The 21275-nt window shown below is 36.8% G+C and overlaps 1 protein-coding gene across 5 annotated transcripts in view; it reads right to left on the reverse strand.

The window, feature by feature from the left end:
- Positions 1-21275, reverse strand: part of LOC139962436 (trophoblast glycoprotein-like) — a 38571-nt gene that overhangs the window by 4088 nt on the left and 13208 nt on the right. For 2 of the 5 annotated variants that reach the window (XM_071962377.1, XM_071962374.1), the window contains exon 2: positions 19830-21206. In XM_071962377.1, the coding sequence (XP_071818478.1) occupies positions 19835-21013 (1179 nt within the window). In that variant the 5' untranslated portion in view covers positions 21014-21206 and the 3' untranslated portion in view covers positions 19830-19834. Of the gene's footprint in view, positions 1-5353; positions 6864-19829; positions 21207-21275 lie in introns of those variants that run through there. The other 3 variants (XM_071962376.1, XM_071962378.1, XM_071962375.1) reach the window with 2 other exon arrangements.

Below are 21275 nucleotides of genomic sequence, written 5' to 3' on the forward strand. Positions count from 1 at the left end.
TTTAATTTTTTTTTATCCAAACATGATAAGCTAATACCAGGTTTGGAAATTTTGTGAGCCTACCTGTCCCCTCAAAACATTCAACCTGTTCACAGAAGACATGAGCAAGACCTACTGAGCAATAGTGCTAAATGTTGGAAACTAACTAAATAAAAACATCCACAAGCTGTAACATATTTTTACATCCATGGATTTATGTTGCTTGACATCTATTCACCACCCAATTGCTTATGTATAATTATATATTTATTACTTTATCCAGTGATAAGATTTCCCATTCCACACCCAAAGTGTCCTTCTATGTACTAACGACTCTTCCCCATCAGTTTCATGTAAAGCATACTAACAGCTGTGTGCCTCCTCTCCACAACCTTCTACTGCATTTCCTGTAATGAAGTTCTTAAATTTCTTACACACAAAACGACTCTTATTTTCACTCAATGATACTGTATAGGCCTCATTTGTCTTCTACAAAGAGAACAGAGGTTTTGATTCTTTAACGAAGCATGTCAAACCTAACGCATACTATACTGTATATATGGTTTGTACCCTCTTTTTACTACAAATAGCTGTAAATTAATTTTCTGTACTTTTGTTACCAATTAGTGTAACTGAAAAGTAAAATTCTTACTTAGTAGTATTCAATTCCTTGACAATACAACCATTTAAAGAAAAAATTAAAATCGCTAATTTTACGGAAAACAATAGAAAAGTATTCACAGATTATTACTAGGCCGTCATGGTTGTGTACTTCATATCACTATTGATATATTTGTCTTTCTTACTTTGTGTCTCTGTTTGGGCTTTGTCTCACCCTGAAGCAGAAGAATGACAATTGTTAGAACAGTTTGCAAGATCTATAGCATAGAATAAACTCTAGCTTTAATATAAGAGGTGAAATTGACAGGGCTTGTCTTTTGAATATCAAATTCCCACTTCCATCGCAGGTCTCTCCCCCCCCCCCCCCCCGTTCCCTCTTCCCTGGATCCACTTGTTAAAGTATCAATACTTGTTTACTGATGAATTACGGAAAACAAACTTCCAAAGCAGATTCAATGTTTCTTACTCTAAATGCACTCTGACCAGGTGGGTTTAATGGAGAAAAGGCTGTCACAATCAAAAGAAAGATATTTATTTTCTGTTGCCCTTATGGTGCGAACAATTTACTGTAAAATCACAGCATGTTCATTACACAAAATGTAACCTATAGATACTTGTATCGTCCACTCGAAAGTCCTATGCCTAACAGTCGTAAACAAAACAGAGAGATTTGATTGGCTCATGATCTGTTGGGCGGGGCTTGCAAATTTTGAGTGAAGTTTGTAGAATCTACGGAATCGTTAAAAAATCTGGCAAATTTTATTCAGCTCAAAATGTTTAACGACAGATAACTTAATAAAACTAATGATTATTAATATGAAAATTGGCATGGAACGGTGTTATTTTCACTGAGCTTTTAGGACAGTATTAAAGCTGGAAAGGTCGAATTAAAAATTTGGCAAACACACATTGAGACTTTAAAGGAAGGTTAATTTTTGCCAAAGAAAGACCCATAATGACATCACAGATCATTCACTTGTGGTGCATTTCCTTTTAAAAGTAAAACAGATCTTATTCTGGTGCAAATTAGTCAAAGAAGCTCTGTTACAAGAGCAAGAGACTTGCATGGCAACAGGCAAGATGGGATTTGAACATAAACAGCAGCAATTCTGGAATATTCTGTCATCCTTCAGTAGTGTCACATTGTCCCTTGATAGTGTCACATTGTCCTTCGATAGTGTCACATTGTCCTTCGATAGTGTCACATTGTCCTTCGATAGTGTCACATTGTCCTTCGATGGTGTCACATTGTCCCTTGCCAGTGTCACATTGCCTGACTTGAGGGTCACTTTTCAATTCCTTAAATCATGAGGAAAGTTTGAAGATGCATGCATGGACCTGAGTAGGTTGGTACTTCAGTAAGTAGGACAGAATGTGTAATGACAAGACATAGACTGATAACCATCCATGAATATTTCTGAGGGGCAGATAAACTGAAATAGAACATTAAACTCATCTTCCAAACATTGTAGTTTGTTACACGATGGATATATATATATATTCATATTTCAGTGCTAGGTCAGCGTCGGTAATAGAGGTTGTTGTCTTAAATATAAATAGGGTTAGCTTGAACATTAAAGACTGCACTGCAAATGCCACTAAAAATCATCCTTTAAGTCAAAGAATATGCCACAATCAGTGTTTGGGATTAAATTTACATGTGCCTTATGCTTGTAACCTGTTTCCTATCTAATATATTGCAATATTATTTAATACTACTGTACCAAGATATAGTCTATACCCAAATTGGTGAAACATTTGGCAGTGTATCATATATAATAAGACCTACCTCTACCTCAAAATCATCTCCGAAACATTGCCATTCCTTACGCATCGATCACAATTAACGACAAATTTTGAGACAGTCGTTTATAACGAGATACACTTTCAGCATTAATTCAGTTACAGGCACCAAAAGTAGTCTACTTGTGCATGTCATTATCAAAATTACGAGTGTGAATAGTATATTCGCTCTCTCTCTCTCTCTCACACCACTACCTGAGCTGTAAGAGGCTGCATGTGCTCTCAATTAATGTACCTGGCAATTCACTCATCCATATTATCTATCTTATATGATTATAGAACCACTTGTATGACAATTGTCAATGCTGGAGGCATGTATACGGTATGGGGGGGATTCCTTTTGTGAGTCTGCTAACTGTCCTCTCCGACGGTGCCAGAAGTACATCCCCAAAATATACCAAAGTTGGATATTTATTGGAATCGCTTGCCTTGCTTACCTGTCTCCTCACAACCTTAGTAGTCATATATACTATACTGTGTCTATGGAGTGAACTGACAGCCATTTTAGCACTGGCACACCATTAGCAACTGGTCACCTCATTGGGTGACTCCATTGTGACCTGTATGGGTCATCCATTACCTTGACGATTCCAGTTTCATTTCACCAGAATGAATTAAAAGTTAAAAATTCTGAAACACTTCAATTACTGATTAGTTACATGCTATTATAACGCTAAGGTAAAAAAAATACTCGAATGGAAAAATTGTTTGAGGTTCGAATCAAAATTCATTAATTACTCACTCAATGCATGGGCTTCTCTTGGTGCAAAATGTCGAAATGTGAGATATAATATTTTATTGACTTAACAAAATTAATGATCAAACGCAACGGTTGAGTTCGCCGTGGTATATTTATCCAGCCAAGGCTATGTGCACCAATTATCAATGGCCATGTAGTTTGACGGTACCCTCTTCTTTTCCTGTTTTTTGTCTTTTTCATTCCAAGCGCACTAAAAAATCTCTGTATCTCTGATGTATGGACTGATAATTAGCTTGGATGTAGTAAAGCTATTTGTTGGATCTGCCCATGATTGGATCATGCCCAAATGGAAACTGGACTCCCTAACCCTTACGTAGTTTGTCAAGTGATACTTTCTTCAACAGTTGGGTCTGCATTATGAACCAAATATGTCTTTAAATGACGATAAAAGTGCTTCATTTTCTTCGCAGAAGTAATAAGAAGCTGGAGACGTCAACCCAAATGTCATCAGCGGTCTATGTGACAGAAATAACGGTGAAATCGAACGACTTTCCCAACCAGCTGAGTAAATTCTGATTCCATTTTGGAGGGTAATTAATGTTCCTTTAAAGACAAAGCTGATGACTTGATCAATCTAAACATGACATCATAGATTATGAGTCACATGTTTTTTCCGTTTCTTTTGTTTATTTATTCGTTGGTAATATTCTGAAATGGACATGTTTTTTTGGGGGGGAGAGGTGCAAAAGCTGAACAAAGAAGTTTTTAACATGACCTTATAAAGATCTGCATTGGTTTTAGTGTCAACAACTGTTTAACAATTTCTACAAAGCCTTAAAAATATGAAAAAAATAAACAAAATAAGTAAAAGATTTACGATCCTAGAGGAATCATGACATCCCAGATTTATAAAATTACAGCTCCCAGATATTAACAATTAACCTTTAAGCTAGAATATATCCAAAAGTGAGCATGATTTTACTTAGCTACTTGGGAAGTTGAACAAGTTGATTGCCAAAGTAGTTGTTGCACACTGAGAAGAATAGACCTGTATACTCTCATGTATTACAAACAAACTAGCACATATATGTGCACTTCTACCTACATACAGGAAGAGGGTGAGTGTATATATGCTGGATGTCACAAAATTAATGTCCTCAGGCCACATCTGGTTGTAAATTACTCAAAGGAGAATCCAACTTCTTTTTTTAAGTCCAACTGAGATGTTTATAGTTGCAAAGTGAGTTTTCCACCCTGCATTCTCAAGTAATGTTTATTATTTTTGGAAACCTATGTGCAAGTTATGGAGACTTATAATGCTATATTCATGAACCTAAGATCGATCAGGTAAGAGGCTAGAGCTCTGTGTTAGATTATTTAAAGGGTACAATTCCATTGCAAAAGTCAGGAATTTTCCTCAAGCTCTTAACATGGTGAGTGTATCTCCCTCTCCGCTCTGCAGCTGGGTGAGACATATGATGAGGGCGGGGGAGGGTGGAGGGGGGGGTGGGGGAATCACCACCGAGGGGATACCAAAGCTGTCATACCTTCCTTGGGTTATATATAAGGAAGAATTGGAAACACTGTACGATAGGTGCCATAAGACCAACTAGGTCACATTCCATATGACCAATATCCCCAAAACTTACCAGGTTTGAATAATTGTGAGTGATGAGCTTACCTGTCTCCTCATAACCTCAGTACTCTCTCTATCTCTGCCATGTCTTGAGTGAACTGGTAAACCTTTAACCCTGTGCGATCTCTATGAACGGACCCTGCTGGTCACTGACCTCCCTTCTCATGATCAAATCTTACGATCAAGAAAAAACTTTTCATCCAAGCCAGTTTCTTTTGAAATGACATTGACACTTTAGAACTAGAATTATTCAAGATTGGTAGCACTTACCAATGTTTCAAACATTTCCTGATTAATTGTAAATGCAGTAGTGGTTGTTGCCATGGGAGTGGAAATAAGGCTAGATTTTGGTGCATTTGCTACAAAAAAATATGAAGGCTTTGCTATGGACTTTAATTGTGATACTTGAGCTCTGATAAGTAACATAAATTTCTAACTTTAGAACTGTGGCACTTAAGCCATCGGAAGGAAACAAACTACACTTTTGTTATACTGGTGCTGTGGCCGAGTTGATAAAGGCGGTGGCATTTGAAGCATAAGTTGTGGGGAGACAGGAAATAACAGAAAAAAAGATAAATTTTGCCATGGAATAGCATTTTGGCATATTTTATTTTAGTTTCTAATTTAGATTTGTTGTGTTGAATATTGCATGTAATAAATAACCCTTCTTTTGTGTACATACATATATACATAAAGCAATTACATGATAAATCTCCATCAAATCCTATCCTATCTATACTGAAAATTTTCTATGAAAATGATATTTACACGTAGTAAACAAGAAACCCATACATGTTAGAATTTGAATATTCAAGTGAGATTTTGCTCCTCTTCTAACTGTCAAGTAAAGGAAAGGTGCTGGTAGAGCAATCTATACCCATTATAAGCCATTTCTGCAAACATCATTACGTTATGAATATATGCAAGCAGAAATCGAACTGAACCAAACCTGTTTGTTCAGCTGCGGAATGTCTATATCAAGACGACAGATTGAGAGAAAGAGACGGAGAGATGGGTGGAGAGAGAGAGAGAGTATGACTGTATGAGAGGGATAGAGGCTTAAACTAACAGTCAAACAAATTGCATTGCTGTGAATCAATGCACTTTATACAGTATGTGTGATGATGCACAAAACTTCAATACTTTGTGTTTAAGACCACTTGATGTTTAGGATTAATAAAACAAACCCCCATTTACTCTTAAACACAAAAAAACGTCTTTAGTCATTGGCACATGTAAAGCATACATGATAGGGAAGTATACCTATGCAGTACATGTAACATGTAACAGCATAAAGGTTATAATTAAAGGCAATTAATTATGCATGGTCACATTCAAAATATTTCAATCAATTTTAACTGCCTTTTAATTTAATCAATCGAAAATGGAAAATAGCTTATATTTAAAATTTATTAAAGTATGATAATGTAGATAGATTATGCCAATGACAACACAATTACAGAACTTGTATAAACTCTTTAATTTTTTATCTTGTCTGGAAGACCATGGCAAACATTTTGCTGAATATTTCATCTGCCTATTATAATACATAATTTTATAGCTCATATTAAAATTGAGCTTATACTCCTCAATATTATACAAAACAAACTAACGTTCTGTAATACTGAGCCAACAAATCACCAATTCACCAATCTGACTTAAATTTTCATAAAGGTATGAAAAAAATTTAATATTCCGCCCTGACAAATTGATTTCTAGACTCCTTAAATGATTGATAATTCATTCCTCTTTACAAGCTTGAAACAAACTGGAGAAATTTATACCAAGTTCAAAGTTACAAGACTTCTACATTTATGTAATGTATGTGTAATGTTTTTTGGTCATGCAAAACTTAACAGTACACATACACACACACACACACACACACATTTAGAACGGTTGCATCCTCCCGCAGGCTGGAATTATGGACAACAAAGTACGGATTCTCCTCTCCCTTTTCTTCGTCTAGCTGTAAGTGTAACCCTACACCGTACCTCTGAGAAAACTCTCGTGGCAACTCAAGCTGTAAGCACAGATAGAGTTTGGCAGGTTTTTGGGGTTGAATACAGCAGACCGCAGCAGCTTCTGTAACATCTCCTGGAGCACCTGCCGCTATATATATTCCTGAACATCAAATTATGAGTAAAGAAGGGATTTTGTAGTAAAGAGTACCTACACTGTAACAGTACAGTCATATCATTAGTATTCAAACACAAAAACAAATTTACTTCCAGAGTTCTTAAACCCAGACAGGGAAGGTTTCATCGTCTTCTTCTTCTTTTGGGTTTTTTTTTTTGCTTATTCTTTTTACGGAAAAGAAGTAATGTTGCAAATTAGACACTCAACTTTCGAGGGTGATCAATAAGTGGATATTTATACTAAAATATGACATGTAGCGAGACTTTTTACTCGAACATGAAAAAATCGGGAGGGTCATTACAGTGACTGTATTACAGAGATGCACTTCTACCTACAATATATATATACATATATATGTATGCATATTCATGATATGTCTGTCTGATAAATATAGTCCATCCAGGCTCGTATGGAGACTACTGCATATTCATATTGATCGACGACAACATTACCTAGATATATATCTAATTAATTCAGAATTAAATCTAATTAATTTCCCAGTTGTAGTTTAATTACAGATTATATGTGGCAGCAAATTACTTTGAAAGTAACATGTTTCGATGCAGCTTCATAGAAGAAACTTAAATCTAATTAATTCTATCAAACCATTCCCCCAAAGAACTCTTTTGACAAGCTGAAGGCAAAACTATGCAGTAGCTTCTTGTATAGCTTGCATACACCCGAGAGTAACATGTTTGGACGCGACGTCATCCCAGGCAAATTACATTTGTTATGTATACATGTAAACACACATTATACTAGAGTTGCTGCTGTAATGGCAATCAATAAACTTGTGCTCAGCATTTCACTCACAGCCAAAAGCCAAAAGTAATAACAAGTTTGTAGACAAATTATGTCAGTCCCGATATTGTTACTAATTCTCAGTTTGAATGTTTTTGACAAGGATTAACTTGTGATGGGAAACCCTCGATCATTTATTTAAGGTTCTCTGAGATATTTTGTATGAGATGTTTGAGTAAGGGAGAGGGGTGTGGGAAGGGGGAGGGAGAGTGAATAAGTCACAACTTGGCCAAACATGGAAGGAGAGCTGGTCAGAGCTTTAAGGTTACCCCTTGGTTCTATACCAATTAAATTGATTGTGCAGTTGTTATGTGGTGGAAGGTAAAATTATAAATGTTGACAGGTACATAGTACAAATTGTAAAACTTGTGTAAGATTAATTCTTTGAACCACGTAATTTACAAATTTCAATTATGACTTCACCCTTCTTCCCTCATCAATTTCGCTACCCCCTTCCATATTGGGAGTCAAGAAATGTTCCTCACTGCATCCATTCATCCATCCATCCATTCATCCTTCCATCCATCCATCTATCCATTCACTCATCCATCCATCTATCCATTCATTCATCCATCTTACCATCTATTCATTCATCAATCCATCCCACCATCCATTCATCCATCCATGCTTCCATCCATTCCCTCATCCATCCATCTATCCATTCATTCATCCATCTATTCATTCATTCATCCATCCATCCATCCATCCATCCATCCATCCATTCATTTATTCATCGTCCATTCCACCATCCATTCATCCATCTAGAGATGCAGATATATAAATCATGCATACAATATTCTTAATTTCTCCCATTTGTTTTTCACCATGCATACATACCTAATACTGTAGTCTCAACTGAATTCTGAAATAGAGATACAGTAGTGAACTCGTTCAATGCAATATATTTGCCCACATTAATATTTAGTCTACAACGTTATTTTTTCATATACATGTATATACAAATCCCTTTGTCCCATACAGCAGGGCCTTTAAATACATACATCCAAACTAAGCCCGACTACCGTTAGACAGCTAACATTCACATTCTACTTAACATGTCCCGAAAATTCTGTTTCTTTCATAAATACTACAAAATCCAGGCTACGTACTTTTGTCTTCAAAAGCTTCCTCTGATGTATTCACCTTATTTCCTCAAAGCTTCCCAGAGGAGCGACGTTGGCCTTAAGCTAAAAGTGAATGTGTTGCTTCAGATTTTACCAGAGCAATGTATTCTACGGTATGAAGGTTGTATTTCCAATCATCGGTTCTCTTCATTTACATATGTATGCACTATACAGTATAGTGGTGCATATCCTTAAACAATGAGCTGCACTTTTTCAACATAATGAAAAAACAAAAATATCAAAAAGGGAGTATTTATAGGCTGTGAAGTCCCTCAAGGATTATCTGTAGAAGCAAAAAAGCAATAACGTTTTTAAGCTGTTATGGGACATTGGCAATGACTATATAAAGCAGGAAAATGAAATATTGTTTTCCTTGGTCGAGACAATATGAGTTTACAGCGTCAAAGGAATTAACTCAAGTACAGTATCAGATAACCAAATCCTATGCAAAAAGGGGAAAATTGCTATAGAAATGTAATTACTATGTACCTTTCAAAAGTTGAATTTTTATGAGAAATAAATTTCATAAAGCCTAGCTGAAGAAATGCTACCAAAACATTTGAGTACCAAATTATCTTCACTGACTCTATGTCTTAACAGAGTATCAAATAAGAAAATCCTATGAAAAAAGGATGGAAAGTTGCTATACAAATGCAATTACTGTAGGTTTAGCTTTACGAAAAGTGCAGTTGTAGTGTGGAGACAAGTAAGAGGAGCACACTAAATCAATATAAACTCAAAACAGCTGCTGTAAAGAAGGAATTGTCCATCTTCTTTCCATTTCACTTTTGCATTTTGCTTAAAAAATTGTGGGATATATTTTTCCATTTTTTTACAGCTCATGCATGAAATATCCTCTCCAATACCCGGGTCAATGCAAAAACATCCACGTCTGGGGACGATGATATTTCAAATATTACGAACAAATTTATGGTTCATATTTCCATGGTTTTTCTTTTAAATATCTGCCTATTTGGCATTACCCGATCCTTCCATGTTGTAATATACAGCAAATGACAGGTAGGAAGAAAAAAAATTGCAATCGATAGTATAGTTGTTTCTTGTTTACTGATTGATAACTCTCAAGTGTGCAATATTTGACAATTTAAAAACCCATTTTATTTTTGTTTTTGTACGTGGGATGACCACTTAATGGGTGAATGGGTATGACTATGCTACCATCTGTTAACTCAGAGACTTGGGACAAGTTTTGAGAGCTTAATATTTTTTTTTTTTTTAAAGAAAAAAAATGAAAAAAGAAAAGAAAAATATATTAACCTAATATATTTAATTAGGTTAGATTCAAAGACTGGAATATGTCATTGATATATGCAGACTTTCACATTTCTGTAGAGGTATGCTCATTAAATGACCATGAAACGCATATATCCAAAAAGATAAATGAAATCTGGGAAAACTTTCGTCCTAGACACTTTGGGTGGTAGAATAGGAATATGGTGGGGAGGGGAGCGGGAGGGAGAGGGTGGTGGTGTTGACGGCAACTGACTGGTCATAAAGGATGTATATTATTTAATGGTTACCATGCAGTTCAGACTAAGCCACAGTAGGGTGAGAGTGCTGAGTCTGTGAGGAGACAAGTAAGCAAAATACATTTGGGTATAAACACCTTCCACACACCTCCATCCCTTCTCCCCTCCCAGAAATCAAAGAAGAGTCAATTCACGTAGATTTGTTTCCTCACTTAATAACAGTGGAATATTGCATTGATGTACATTTCAACACAATAACAAACAGCATTGAATATCCATTAGTAAAGTTACTGTGTAGAAGTACTACAGGTAGAAGTAGCCTAACCAATAAAAATAGACTACAGAAGTACTGTAGCCTAACCAATAAAATGCATGAATGATTACCAATTGGTTAATCACATCCCAACCTTCCGAGTACACGTTTAACAATTAGCTTTCAGTGGATATACTCATGTTAACAAGCCTGACGACTATCATTCTGAATTTGCTTTTACCCGTTTCCGAAAGAAAGTCCAGTATCGACAAAAATGTTCATCACTGAATTTACTCATTACGAGCTAATTTTCAAAAGAAATATCCTGGGTATTAAGTTCAGTGACTGAAAAAGGTTGAATGACACTTCTCAATAGTAGGTCCTACCTTTAATACAAACCAATGACGTTTCAACACATAATTATCAAAAACAAACATCCAGCTGTCATTCAGAATTTAACCTTTCCATTAAATTCTGACCATTCTCAAAAGTACAAACTTTTATTTTTGAAAGATATTTTCAAGGCCTTTTTTAGCACAAAATTCGTCCATAATATGGTTAAACATTTCCAATCTTTTGTTTGCCTTTTAATTTTTTAATTTTTTTTTTATTTTGCTATATTCCTTTGATCTCTTGAAACTTACACCTATAAAAAATTTGATTGAGCCCTAAAGCTGATAAATTTGCCAGGGATGAGAAGGAGAGGATAATTCCCTACAGGATTGATAAAAATAGGCCTGGAAACCCTATCAATCATTAACTAATTATGGACACCTACATTCATGGGTTGTGCCAGGAAGCCACCTGAGGTTCCATTCTAAGATAGATCAGTATATATACTCCGAGGATAAAACCCCAGGAGAGTCAAATTTCAAATTACTTTTGCACGTTTCCACACCAAAAAAAAAATCCTCATTTTTTATTTTCTTCTTATTTCTTGTGGAAATAGTCTGCTAGTTGTGGTATCTCCAGGACTCGATCATATTGTTTTCTGACTAACTTCCTCCAACGTTTATTGTTTCGTTGAATTTGGAAAGTATAAAGTAGTTTGAAAATTGAGGCTTAAAAGCATGAATGAAACAGTCGACTTTGAATCTTGATACGAAGTGTATTTTAATCACATGCAGCGTAGTTTACAGGAAGTACACAATATGGCAAAAGATGAGGATAAAATTGCAACTATTTATTGCAAAATGGTTTTTTCTTTGCCATTTCTTGGAATCGGTTTTTTGTGTAATGGATGCATACAGACTGTACTTTGGCATTAATATTTTGTCATCTCAAACTCTCCATTGAATTGTTGTGTGCCATGCCACATTATGAGTTCTTGGTGATTCGTTCTTACTTCTTAAATTTCGACAAACGTACATTGTGAAATGTCGCTAACATTCTACATTTAATGATTTTTTGCACACCATCTTTGTGTAACATGTACTTTTCCGTTTGATCGGAAATGACTGCGAACATGAACCATACATAATACAGTAGGATTGCCTAGAGCAACTAAACTTCACAAAACTTTCACTTTATATATAGACTTTAGTACCATACAGTAGTTTGATATCTTCATTGATTATTCACAGTAGAAAAACATACCTTAAATCATAATTTTTATTTTTTATTTTTGATGATCAATCACCTGTAAAGACCACCTGTATTGATATCCCGTCCATCCATCCCCTTAATATCAAAATGCTAAACTCTGATGATCATTATTATGATAAGTTACATATTTTTTAAGGGAGGTTCTTACCCTTCCCTTTGAAGTCATTCCAACAAGTTGAGAAGGACCAATGCACAGTCCAAGTTAAAAAGTGTACAGAATATATTTGTGTTTACAAGCGATGATACTTACCTGTCGTGACTCTACTATTGCACTTTCCTATCTATCTAGCCTATTAACTAGTATAAATGTTTTAGTACTGTACCCGTATTGACCCTCCTCTGGGTCAACCCGTTTCACCTCTTTCTTAATTAATTCTCGAATTAATGTAAAGCAGCCTACTTCTGGTGACAAAATTATTCCAAACCTTGGAAGGCCAAATGCTGATAATACTGTACCTTCCCTCAAATGTTAAGATGAAGATAGAGCTATCCAATGCAAAAGTGCAAAGTTATGTCCTGGATACAGTCTTATGAGAAAAGACAAAAAAAGGTCTATAAAAGGTCAAAAAAGGTCAATAAACCAAAAAGGTCGAATATACTTGAACCAATGTCAACAAAGACTAAACTTGCATTAACGACACTTAACACTCTTAAAAGTTTGATCTCAGGTGCGGTTGATTCTCGATTGTAAACGACTATTCAGTTTAACACCTTTGCAATGTTGATGACGGTGACACTGGTGTGAACAGATAGGCAAATATATTTCCATTAACGTCATTAATAGTCCCATTTCTGTAGCTTCTTCAATGTGTTTTTGTGGAGGGGGAGGGGGAGGGGAAGTAAGAGCTTTAAATGACTAATACTAATAGCCATTAGTATTGAGTTCAGGTTAAACTGGGTTATCATTAGTACTGTATATAGCATTTGTCGAGAAAAGTCCGGTGATTATCCTCACTCAAAAGTTGAGTTTCACATCAATGCGCAAAAATTTCACAAAACTTGTTCTAGTCGCTTCACTTTTGAAATTATGTGACTCCAGTCAATATCTCATTACACAATTTACACAATTATATTATAAGCTTGTTTTGCTTATTTCCAATTGTCACTATAAAGAAGATAAATATTATGGTATTAAAATGTTACCATTAGTATTTGGTACTTTGGTTACTTAACGTCTGACAAGATCATCCAAAAGCCACCCAACAGTTTATATATATATTGATATCCTACAAGTAGAAATTTAGGGAAAAGGTACTTTGTGAGTCACTGGGTGGGAGGGAGAGGGCTGTGCTACATGGTCACAAGGTATTGAATTATTGTAGGTCTACCATAAGCTCTCTCTTGTAAAGTTTCTACAAGGGTCCGAGAAAAACATTGGTTAGATGAATATTCCCCGATCAGTGGTAGATTGTGATCCAATGTTTTTGTCATGAATCCAATTGCAATCTTTTCGCAGGCAAGATTTGGCCCATGGGCTGCATAATAAGAACCCCTGCACTAGACAGGGGTCATGTGCCAGTGTTATTTGTTGTGAGGTGAGGTGAAATTGTTAGTGAGAAATCAAGCAGTTTATTTCATATTAAAAATGTTGACATGTTTGTTTTGAAAAATAATGAGCACCAAACTGATAAAAGGCAATTTATCTTGTCACTGCCATTGGTACATACAGGGTACTCTGTTATTCACCACAAGACTCGCTTTGTTCTAATGGAAATTTTCTGCAGTTTGTGAACGTAAAACGTGAGATCAGTATGAGTATGCAAACTTTTCTACGAATTAATTATGTACTTTTCCATATTATTTTTGGTCCCAAGATAGATGTTGCATGTGACACTCTAATAATATGTACATTAATAATATTACAACCAGCTGATTACCATCCTGATTTGCTTCACTGAACTATTTTTTAATTTACCTCCACGCACAAATTCTCTAAAAATGTCATTCCCAGTGACAGAATGTGTAACCAACCATTACAATTTGGGTTCTAAAGAGAGATGTACACAAATGTTAACCATGTAGTTTCCTCTCTAATTGGGTCAATGAGATTTGCAGTAGCCACGAGCCATCATTTTCGGTAGATGCAAAAAAGGTAAACATAATAACTAAATGTGCCAGGAAATGTTTTCAATGCAATTTTGAAAGTTGATGTTTGTCATTTTTTTTATACAAAATTTAAGGTACCTGGGGATTAAGGGGAGTTAGATAGTCACAAGAGATTGTATTACATGAAATACAGTGTCGAATTATCAGGCTTTCTCAAAGATGGTCCTCAAATAATTAGCAGACTTTACCTGTCTCCTCTTAACAACAGCACTCTGGCACAAAATTTCTAAAGAATGAACTATGTTTAATGTGTCAAAAACTGTGTTGTTCAATTTCATATTTAACCAATCAGATCAATTATCTTACTTTATAAGATCTAGGGATCCTAGCTACTTTTGTCCAGAAATGTCCAGTTTCTAGTCAATTACAGTTAATCTTCACACTTGTTGTAAACACAGTCACAATCTTCAAGAGTTTGTCGTCAGGTATTAACTTAACTTCCCTAAATGTACTGTACTGTTTTGGGCATTGACCAACAACCATACTTGTTACATGAATGACAAATGTTAACATGATGTGTACATTATTCTGTCTTCTTTTCTTCTCTACCTTATTTTCTCCTTTCCCCCCTTTTTTTTTTTTTTTGCCTTTTCTTCCCATTTTCACATCTTTGATCTCTTGGGAACAATTTCATACCTGAAAGAATTTACATTAATTTTAAGGTAAAATATATTATCAAAGTAGACTGCAACAACTGACACAGGTCTAACTGACACATGTAGAAATTATCAACTGGCCTACAAGACTCTCTATATGTACTACATACTTAATATTTAAATTCAGGAAGCTCCCCCCCCCCCGGCATATCCCATGGGATTGTTTTCGGACCCCAACGAAATACATAAATCCATGCGTGTCCGTAGCCATATACACATGTGAACTCATGCATAAACCACAGTTTGTAATTTTCAAGAAATGCTTCCTAGTGTAAAGCAACCAATTAGAAAGCAACATAGTACAGTATTTTTACTGCAGTGTGAAAGGGATCTCCTTACACAGCCAGCATGCATGGTTAATGTACTATGACTATCCTACTACTGTAGGATATATTCTGTGAAGGCTAAGGGTGCAAAAACCTTGATGACAACATGAATGAGAGCTTATCCAATGGGGTATGAATGCCATAATTAGAATGGCTTGCAAATTTGCAAGGTCAGTTAAAATAAATTATCTTACAGATCGGTGGTCGTCAAGTCTCCAAAAATAATAATAACAAATCGGGAAAATAAGTTAAAAGAGAATCCACTGGGGTTTCTCAGCAGACTTTTCACTTGTTTTCAATCTCATACTCGTCTTCCTTAGATGAGAAACATGTTTATAATGCCTCACAGTCAATATATGGTAAAGATTACACACACCCACCAGTACACACAAGAGAGCTGTAGGGAGGGATGGAGGGGGGGAGCAGTGGCGGAGCTAGGGGTATTGGTCAGAGGGGGTGAATGGTCTGTAGGGGCGCTTTAACACTATCTAAGCGGAGCGCCACCATAGGTTGGCGCGGAGCGTACAGAATTTTTTTGAGTTAAGATACTCCCTAGATCGCCGGAAATGACTCTTTCTGAGCCTTGCTAATTTGCAGATAAACGAAAATAGCCGTTAGAGCATTTTGTTAGAAAATTACACCAAAAATATGTGACAATTGTCAATAGGTATTTGAGCGCAATAAAAAAGTCAATAATCGCGAATAAGTAAAAAGTGGTAAAAAGCTGAAAAGGGCACCAGCAGTCCATTTGAGTCCGTCAGGGGGGGGGCATCCGCCCCCTCTGACTGTATGGACGCTCCGCCACTGGTGAAATGGTGGGAAGGTTGTTGAATGGAAGAAGAGGATTTGTCATAGTTACAGAGCCAAAGTACACAGAAAGAGTTATGACTAAGGAACTTACTGATCAAGATTTCCTGGAAGAGATACTAAAACAACACTAAAAGACACAGTGTACAGGGATTTAAAATACTGCTAAAATTTTGGAACAAATTCTCGGAGGGTGTCTAAATTTTGTCCCATTGCAATCATGTTTTTAAGGAAGGCTTAAAAACTTTGACCAAATTGATCACCAAAGGTTACATGCTACATTAGAATAACATCTATTTCAAAGTGATTAACTTTGGAGGCAAGGTTAATACAGACTGAGTTGTCTTGATAAATTGTGTTACAACCCAAATCATATTTAGTTCTCCAAGGAATATAATTTCATGAAATAATGAATTCTTCATTTTATAGACTGAGCACTGATAAACTACGGCAATGAATATAATACATAAATGCAACAAATTTAACAGTTTTCAAATTTGATCTAATGAAATCAAGTTGATTAAATGTATATTTATACATACAGTATATTTGACGAAGCTGAATGTATGCTGTCGTCATCATAATGGCTATATGACGAACATCAAAATAGAAAAGTGCACTGCAGTGGCATGCTCTTTACTTCCTGTTACTTTCTGAACTAAAAGATCATTTTAGCAATTAATGCCCCCAAATATGCTAGAAAGCTATAGAGTGGCAAAAATGGTCACTCATGATCAAACTTCAACATGCATATTTGATCATCTTCCAAAAGATTTCTCCTCATGGGACCATTTTTCATGGTCAACTCAAGTTTAACCCTCCCTCCTCAATGTCAAAGTATAATTTGAACGGTAGGTTAAAGTTTAAAGATCTAGCCCGATGTTACGATCTTAGTAAGAACTCTGTCAGCAGTCGGCAGGGTAAAGACGAAAACACAGAAAACGGGAATAAATCAGAATATCTTGAAATATGCTCAAATTGATTTCCAATTATATTTGAGTCCAAAACGACTTTCCCATCCAGCTGGACCAACCAATATGTAACAGCTTACTCATACCCTACTCATCCCCTCTCCTTCCTGTTCCCAAGTATACTGTATGACCAGGTTGAATCCAAAACAGCAAAAAGTTTTTGCTGATTTGGATTCAACCTGGTCATACTTCCCATCCAACTGGTCCATCTGATCTAGAAACACCTTTCTCATACCCTACTCGTTGTCATACGAATCCTTTCCTCCCATTTCCAATTCTATGAACAAGTTGAATCCAAAACAACAAAATAACTCATTTAGTGTCCATCCAACTGATCTAGAAACACCTATTCTCGTACCCTTCTCGTCTGGTACCCATCCTTTCCTTCCAGTTCCCGATTCAACGATCTAGTCGAGTCCGCATTCTCGTTACAGTTCCTCATCAATCACTGACACGTTCATGCACATACATGCAGACTGAGTAGGGTAACCGACCAGCAGCCAGCCTGCCTGCATCTTCTCTTTTACTGTTAATAATTGATAATCAAACTGACATCTCAGAAATTGAATCATAGACTGCTAATATATGAAGTCTATCATATGAGCTTAAAGCGAATCATGTCTTATTTTTCATGTCTTGTTTAATGTATGGAGTCGTTACGCACCATGACACTTGTGTTGAATCCATCGTCACATCTGACCTATTCCTCTTTAAGATTAACATTGTTTTTTATTATGATTGAAAAATAAAGTTTCAACCTCATTAAATGAGAATACCCACAATGCACCGTTCTTATGTTTTCCTTTTTTTTGCAACACTGTGACAATTTTATGTGTTCATGAAAAATGCAAAGGTAGCATATATGTATATATATATATATATATATATATATATATATATATATATATATATATATATATATATATATATATATATATAAATATATATATATATTTATATATCTATACTGATTATGTAGTCACAACGAGAAGTTTAACTGTCTTGCTGACATTCAATGAATAAAACATTTCCATGTTCTGTTTGGGCATATGTCATTTCCAAATTGTTTGTGTACAGTAAAATCTCATTCATTCAGATGGCTAATTCAGATCAGAAATTGAAACCATTTTTTTCAGTTTAAAATTGTATAATCTTACTGCATATTTTCTATCTCTGCAGTGCAGTACTTCAGTTTTTATTTTAGTGGAGCATAAACCTCATTGCCAACTCCTTCACACCCCCCCCCCTTTCCCCCACCAAACCATCCTTCAATCTCTACCCTTCCCATTAACTTTTGTCAACCCCTAAGGCATCCTCACTAATGCTTCCTTTGCATGTAGGACTGTAGCAGAATTCTTCCTGTTTTAATTGTGTTTTTTGATTTTTCACCACATTATCATAGAATACTGTGAAGGTCCGTTCCTCTGAGACCTGACACAACTGCATTATATGTAAAACTGCACACGATTTTCTCCGAACACAGAAAAACCACTCTTTCTCCCTCAATGGCTCCTCCTAACCCGTTACTGCTGGAAGCCATAAAATAATTCCAACCTCTTCTATTATTCATGGCAAATGATTCGAGATACAACAACAGTGTTTTATTGCTTAGAATTTCACGAGAAAGTCTATCCCCATTTTCTTTTCTTCTCTTATTTTTTCTCTCTGAAAAATAGCGGCATGTGTTTTCGCTATTAATAAATGATTGATAAATTATTTTGATATCTTCTGACTTGAGAAGTGATGACTGCTCACTCATGTGGCTGATAAAAAACCCTGCCAATTTTCTAACTTGAGTCCATTTTCTGGAAAATTCACAGCTTTTTTTCCCTTTCCTTTTCTTTTTTCCTGCCCATGAACTCGATCAGGGATATTACAATCACGTCATTCTTCATTGGTCAACGAGATGTTGGCAGGTGTGAAACTATAGAGCTGACTGAGTCACTAGTCAGTTATTCCATGGTTATTCCATATCACTTTATATCCTGCTTCTGAAACACTACTGTCAAAGAAAGTATTAATATACACCAGTTTACCTCAAGTGTTTCTGAACATGGGAGGTGAAAAGCATCCTCAGAGGGTGTGAGGTAGGACTCTAGGGGGTGTAAAACTATAGGCCGAAGCAACAAATTTGACCTCACGTCTAAAACTCAGCTTTCATCCAAAGCTACTGAAGGGGGGGTGGTACTTTTTTTAATTTCAGTTATTTTCAGATGGGCATCACCGTGGAAAAGGTTAAGAAACAATGGGCTACTGTAGTTGATTCCTTACCTTTTTCATTTTTTCATTGGTGTTTTTGCTTTGGGGGAGGGGAGGGGAGGGGAGGGGGAGGGGGAGTGGGAGGAGGGGAGGGGAGGGGGGAGGGTTAGGGAAAATGAAACAGAGATCAAGTTCCTTGCAAAGGGCACAGGATATTGTTCTTTCATGTAAGGTGGAATAAACTAATAAAAGTAATAAAAAGTTCAAAACTGATACTGATACTGATAGTCTCTTGTTTGGTCTACTTATAAAGTTTCACCAGCTCATGGCCAGAGCAAAGGAAGGGAGGGAGGGAGGAGGAGGGAGGGCGGGGAGGTACAGTAGGGAAGGGACCAGGGGGTTGCAATTTAGATTGATGCATCCAGTAGTTCACTCCTGCTTGGAAGCAACAAGTGTAATTAATGAAAATGGAGGCCTAAACTGAAAGAGCATTGTATCAGCTGAAGAGCTACACCTGAAACACGACCCTCTCCTTTAAACTCGTCCTCCCGACCCATACAGTACTTTCCAACCATCATCATCATCATCAACAAGATCACTTCATTTTATTTACCTTCATCAGACTTCGACAGACGCTACGCCGGAATCGGCCGTTTCCCTCCTGGCGTGCTGTATACCGCTGTAATTATAGTGCGTTTGATGGCTATCGAAGGCATCCTTAGTGGCCTGTCGTACCTGCTGACAGAATCTTACGATGTCCTTCCTCCTCATAAACAATATTATCAGTGCCAAGAGTCCGATAATGGCGAAAATGATGCACAGAGTCACGTACTGGCTATACATGGCCGGCCTGTGTTTACCCATGTTCTTGTTGCATTTTATCTGATGTGCAGTCACATCTAAAATGGGAGTCTCGGCGATATTACGACACATGAGGTCGGCCTTTCCCTCCACGAGGTTAGTATCGTTCAACCAAATTATAAAATCCCGTAACTGACAGCGGCACCTGAACGGGTTCCCGCTGAGGTTGAGCTGCATTAAATCTTCATCGAATGTTTTAAAATCCTCTATATTCTTCTTTGTTATTGTATCTAAACTGTTATGGCTCAAGTCTAATAACGTTAGATTCGGCAGTCTCTTCTTGGTAAAGGTATCGTCAAAGACACTCCTTAATTCATTATGAGAGAGATACAATTCTTCCAAACTTCTCGTGCTTTCGAGTGCGAAGAGCTCCGTGCTCAAATAGGACATTTCGTTCTCCGTCAGGACCAACTTCCTCAGAACAAATTCGGACTGGTTTAGAAGACCTGTAAACATACCAGAGCGTAGAAAGTCCTTATTAAGAGCATTGTTCAGATTGAGCTCTGTGAGCGAGGAAAGACCGTGAAACACTCGTGACCCTAAAGATTCATTAGAATAGCTGAATACTATCTCATTATCTTCCAATACGAGTGTCTGAAGGACTGGAAAATCGTCGCCACTGAAGGAATCTGCCGTGACGGTTAAAATCCTATTGTTTGAGAGGTCTAATTTTTTCAGGTTTATCAAGTTTGCTCCCAAGAGCCTGGTGGTGTTCAACTCCTCGATTTTGTAACCGGTGATCGTCAGTTCTCGTACGTCCCTCGAGATCTCGGAGAAGGAGGGCTCCGTCTCTCGTTTCTTGGAGCATATCAGCGTATCGTTGTGGCAGGTGCATTCGTCCGGATGGGACTTCTCCAGAGAACAGCTGATGTCGGCGGCGACCACCAGGATGCAGATGGGAAAAACGAATAGGTTCACCAGACTGGATAGCTCCATCTCGAGAAGAAGACACGCTGTAGGCACTTAGAAGAATGGATACCTCTTGCAAAGCATACAGACGACCAAGGCTGCTCGAGACTCAACCCTGTAAATATAGTTCCTTCAGGTTTCCCGGAACACCTGCACGCTATTCGTCGCCGCACGCCTGTCTGTAGTTCCCATTCGCCAGCTCAGATGATCCAACGAGCTGCTGTGAAGATGAAGAAAACGATACATTTATAAATGATCCCGCGCTACGTTAGGAAAAATCAATCAGGTT

Source organism: Apostichopus japonicus, chromosome 21, assembly GCF_037975245.1.
Source record: "Apostichopus japonicus isolate 1M-3 chromosome 21, ASM3797524v1, whole genome shotgun sequence".
Lineage (NCBI taxonomy): Eukaryota > Metazoa > Echinodermata > Holothuroidea > Aspidochirotida > Stichopodidae > Apostichopus > Apostichopus japonicus.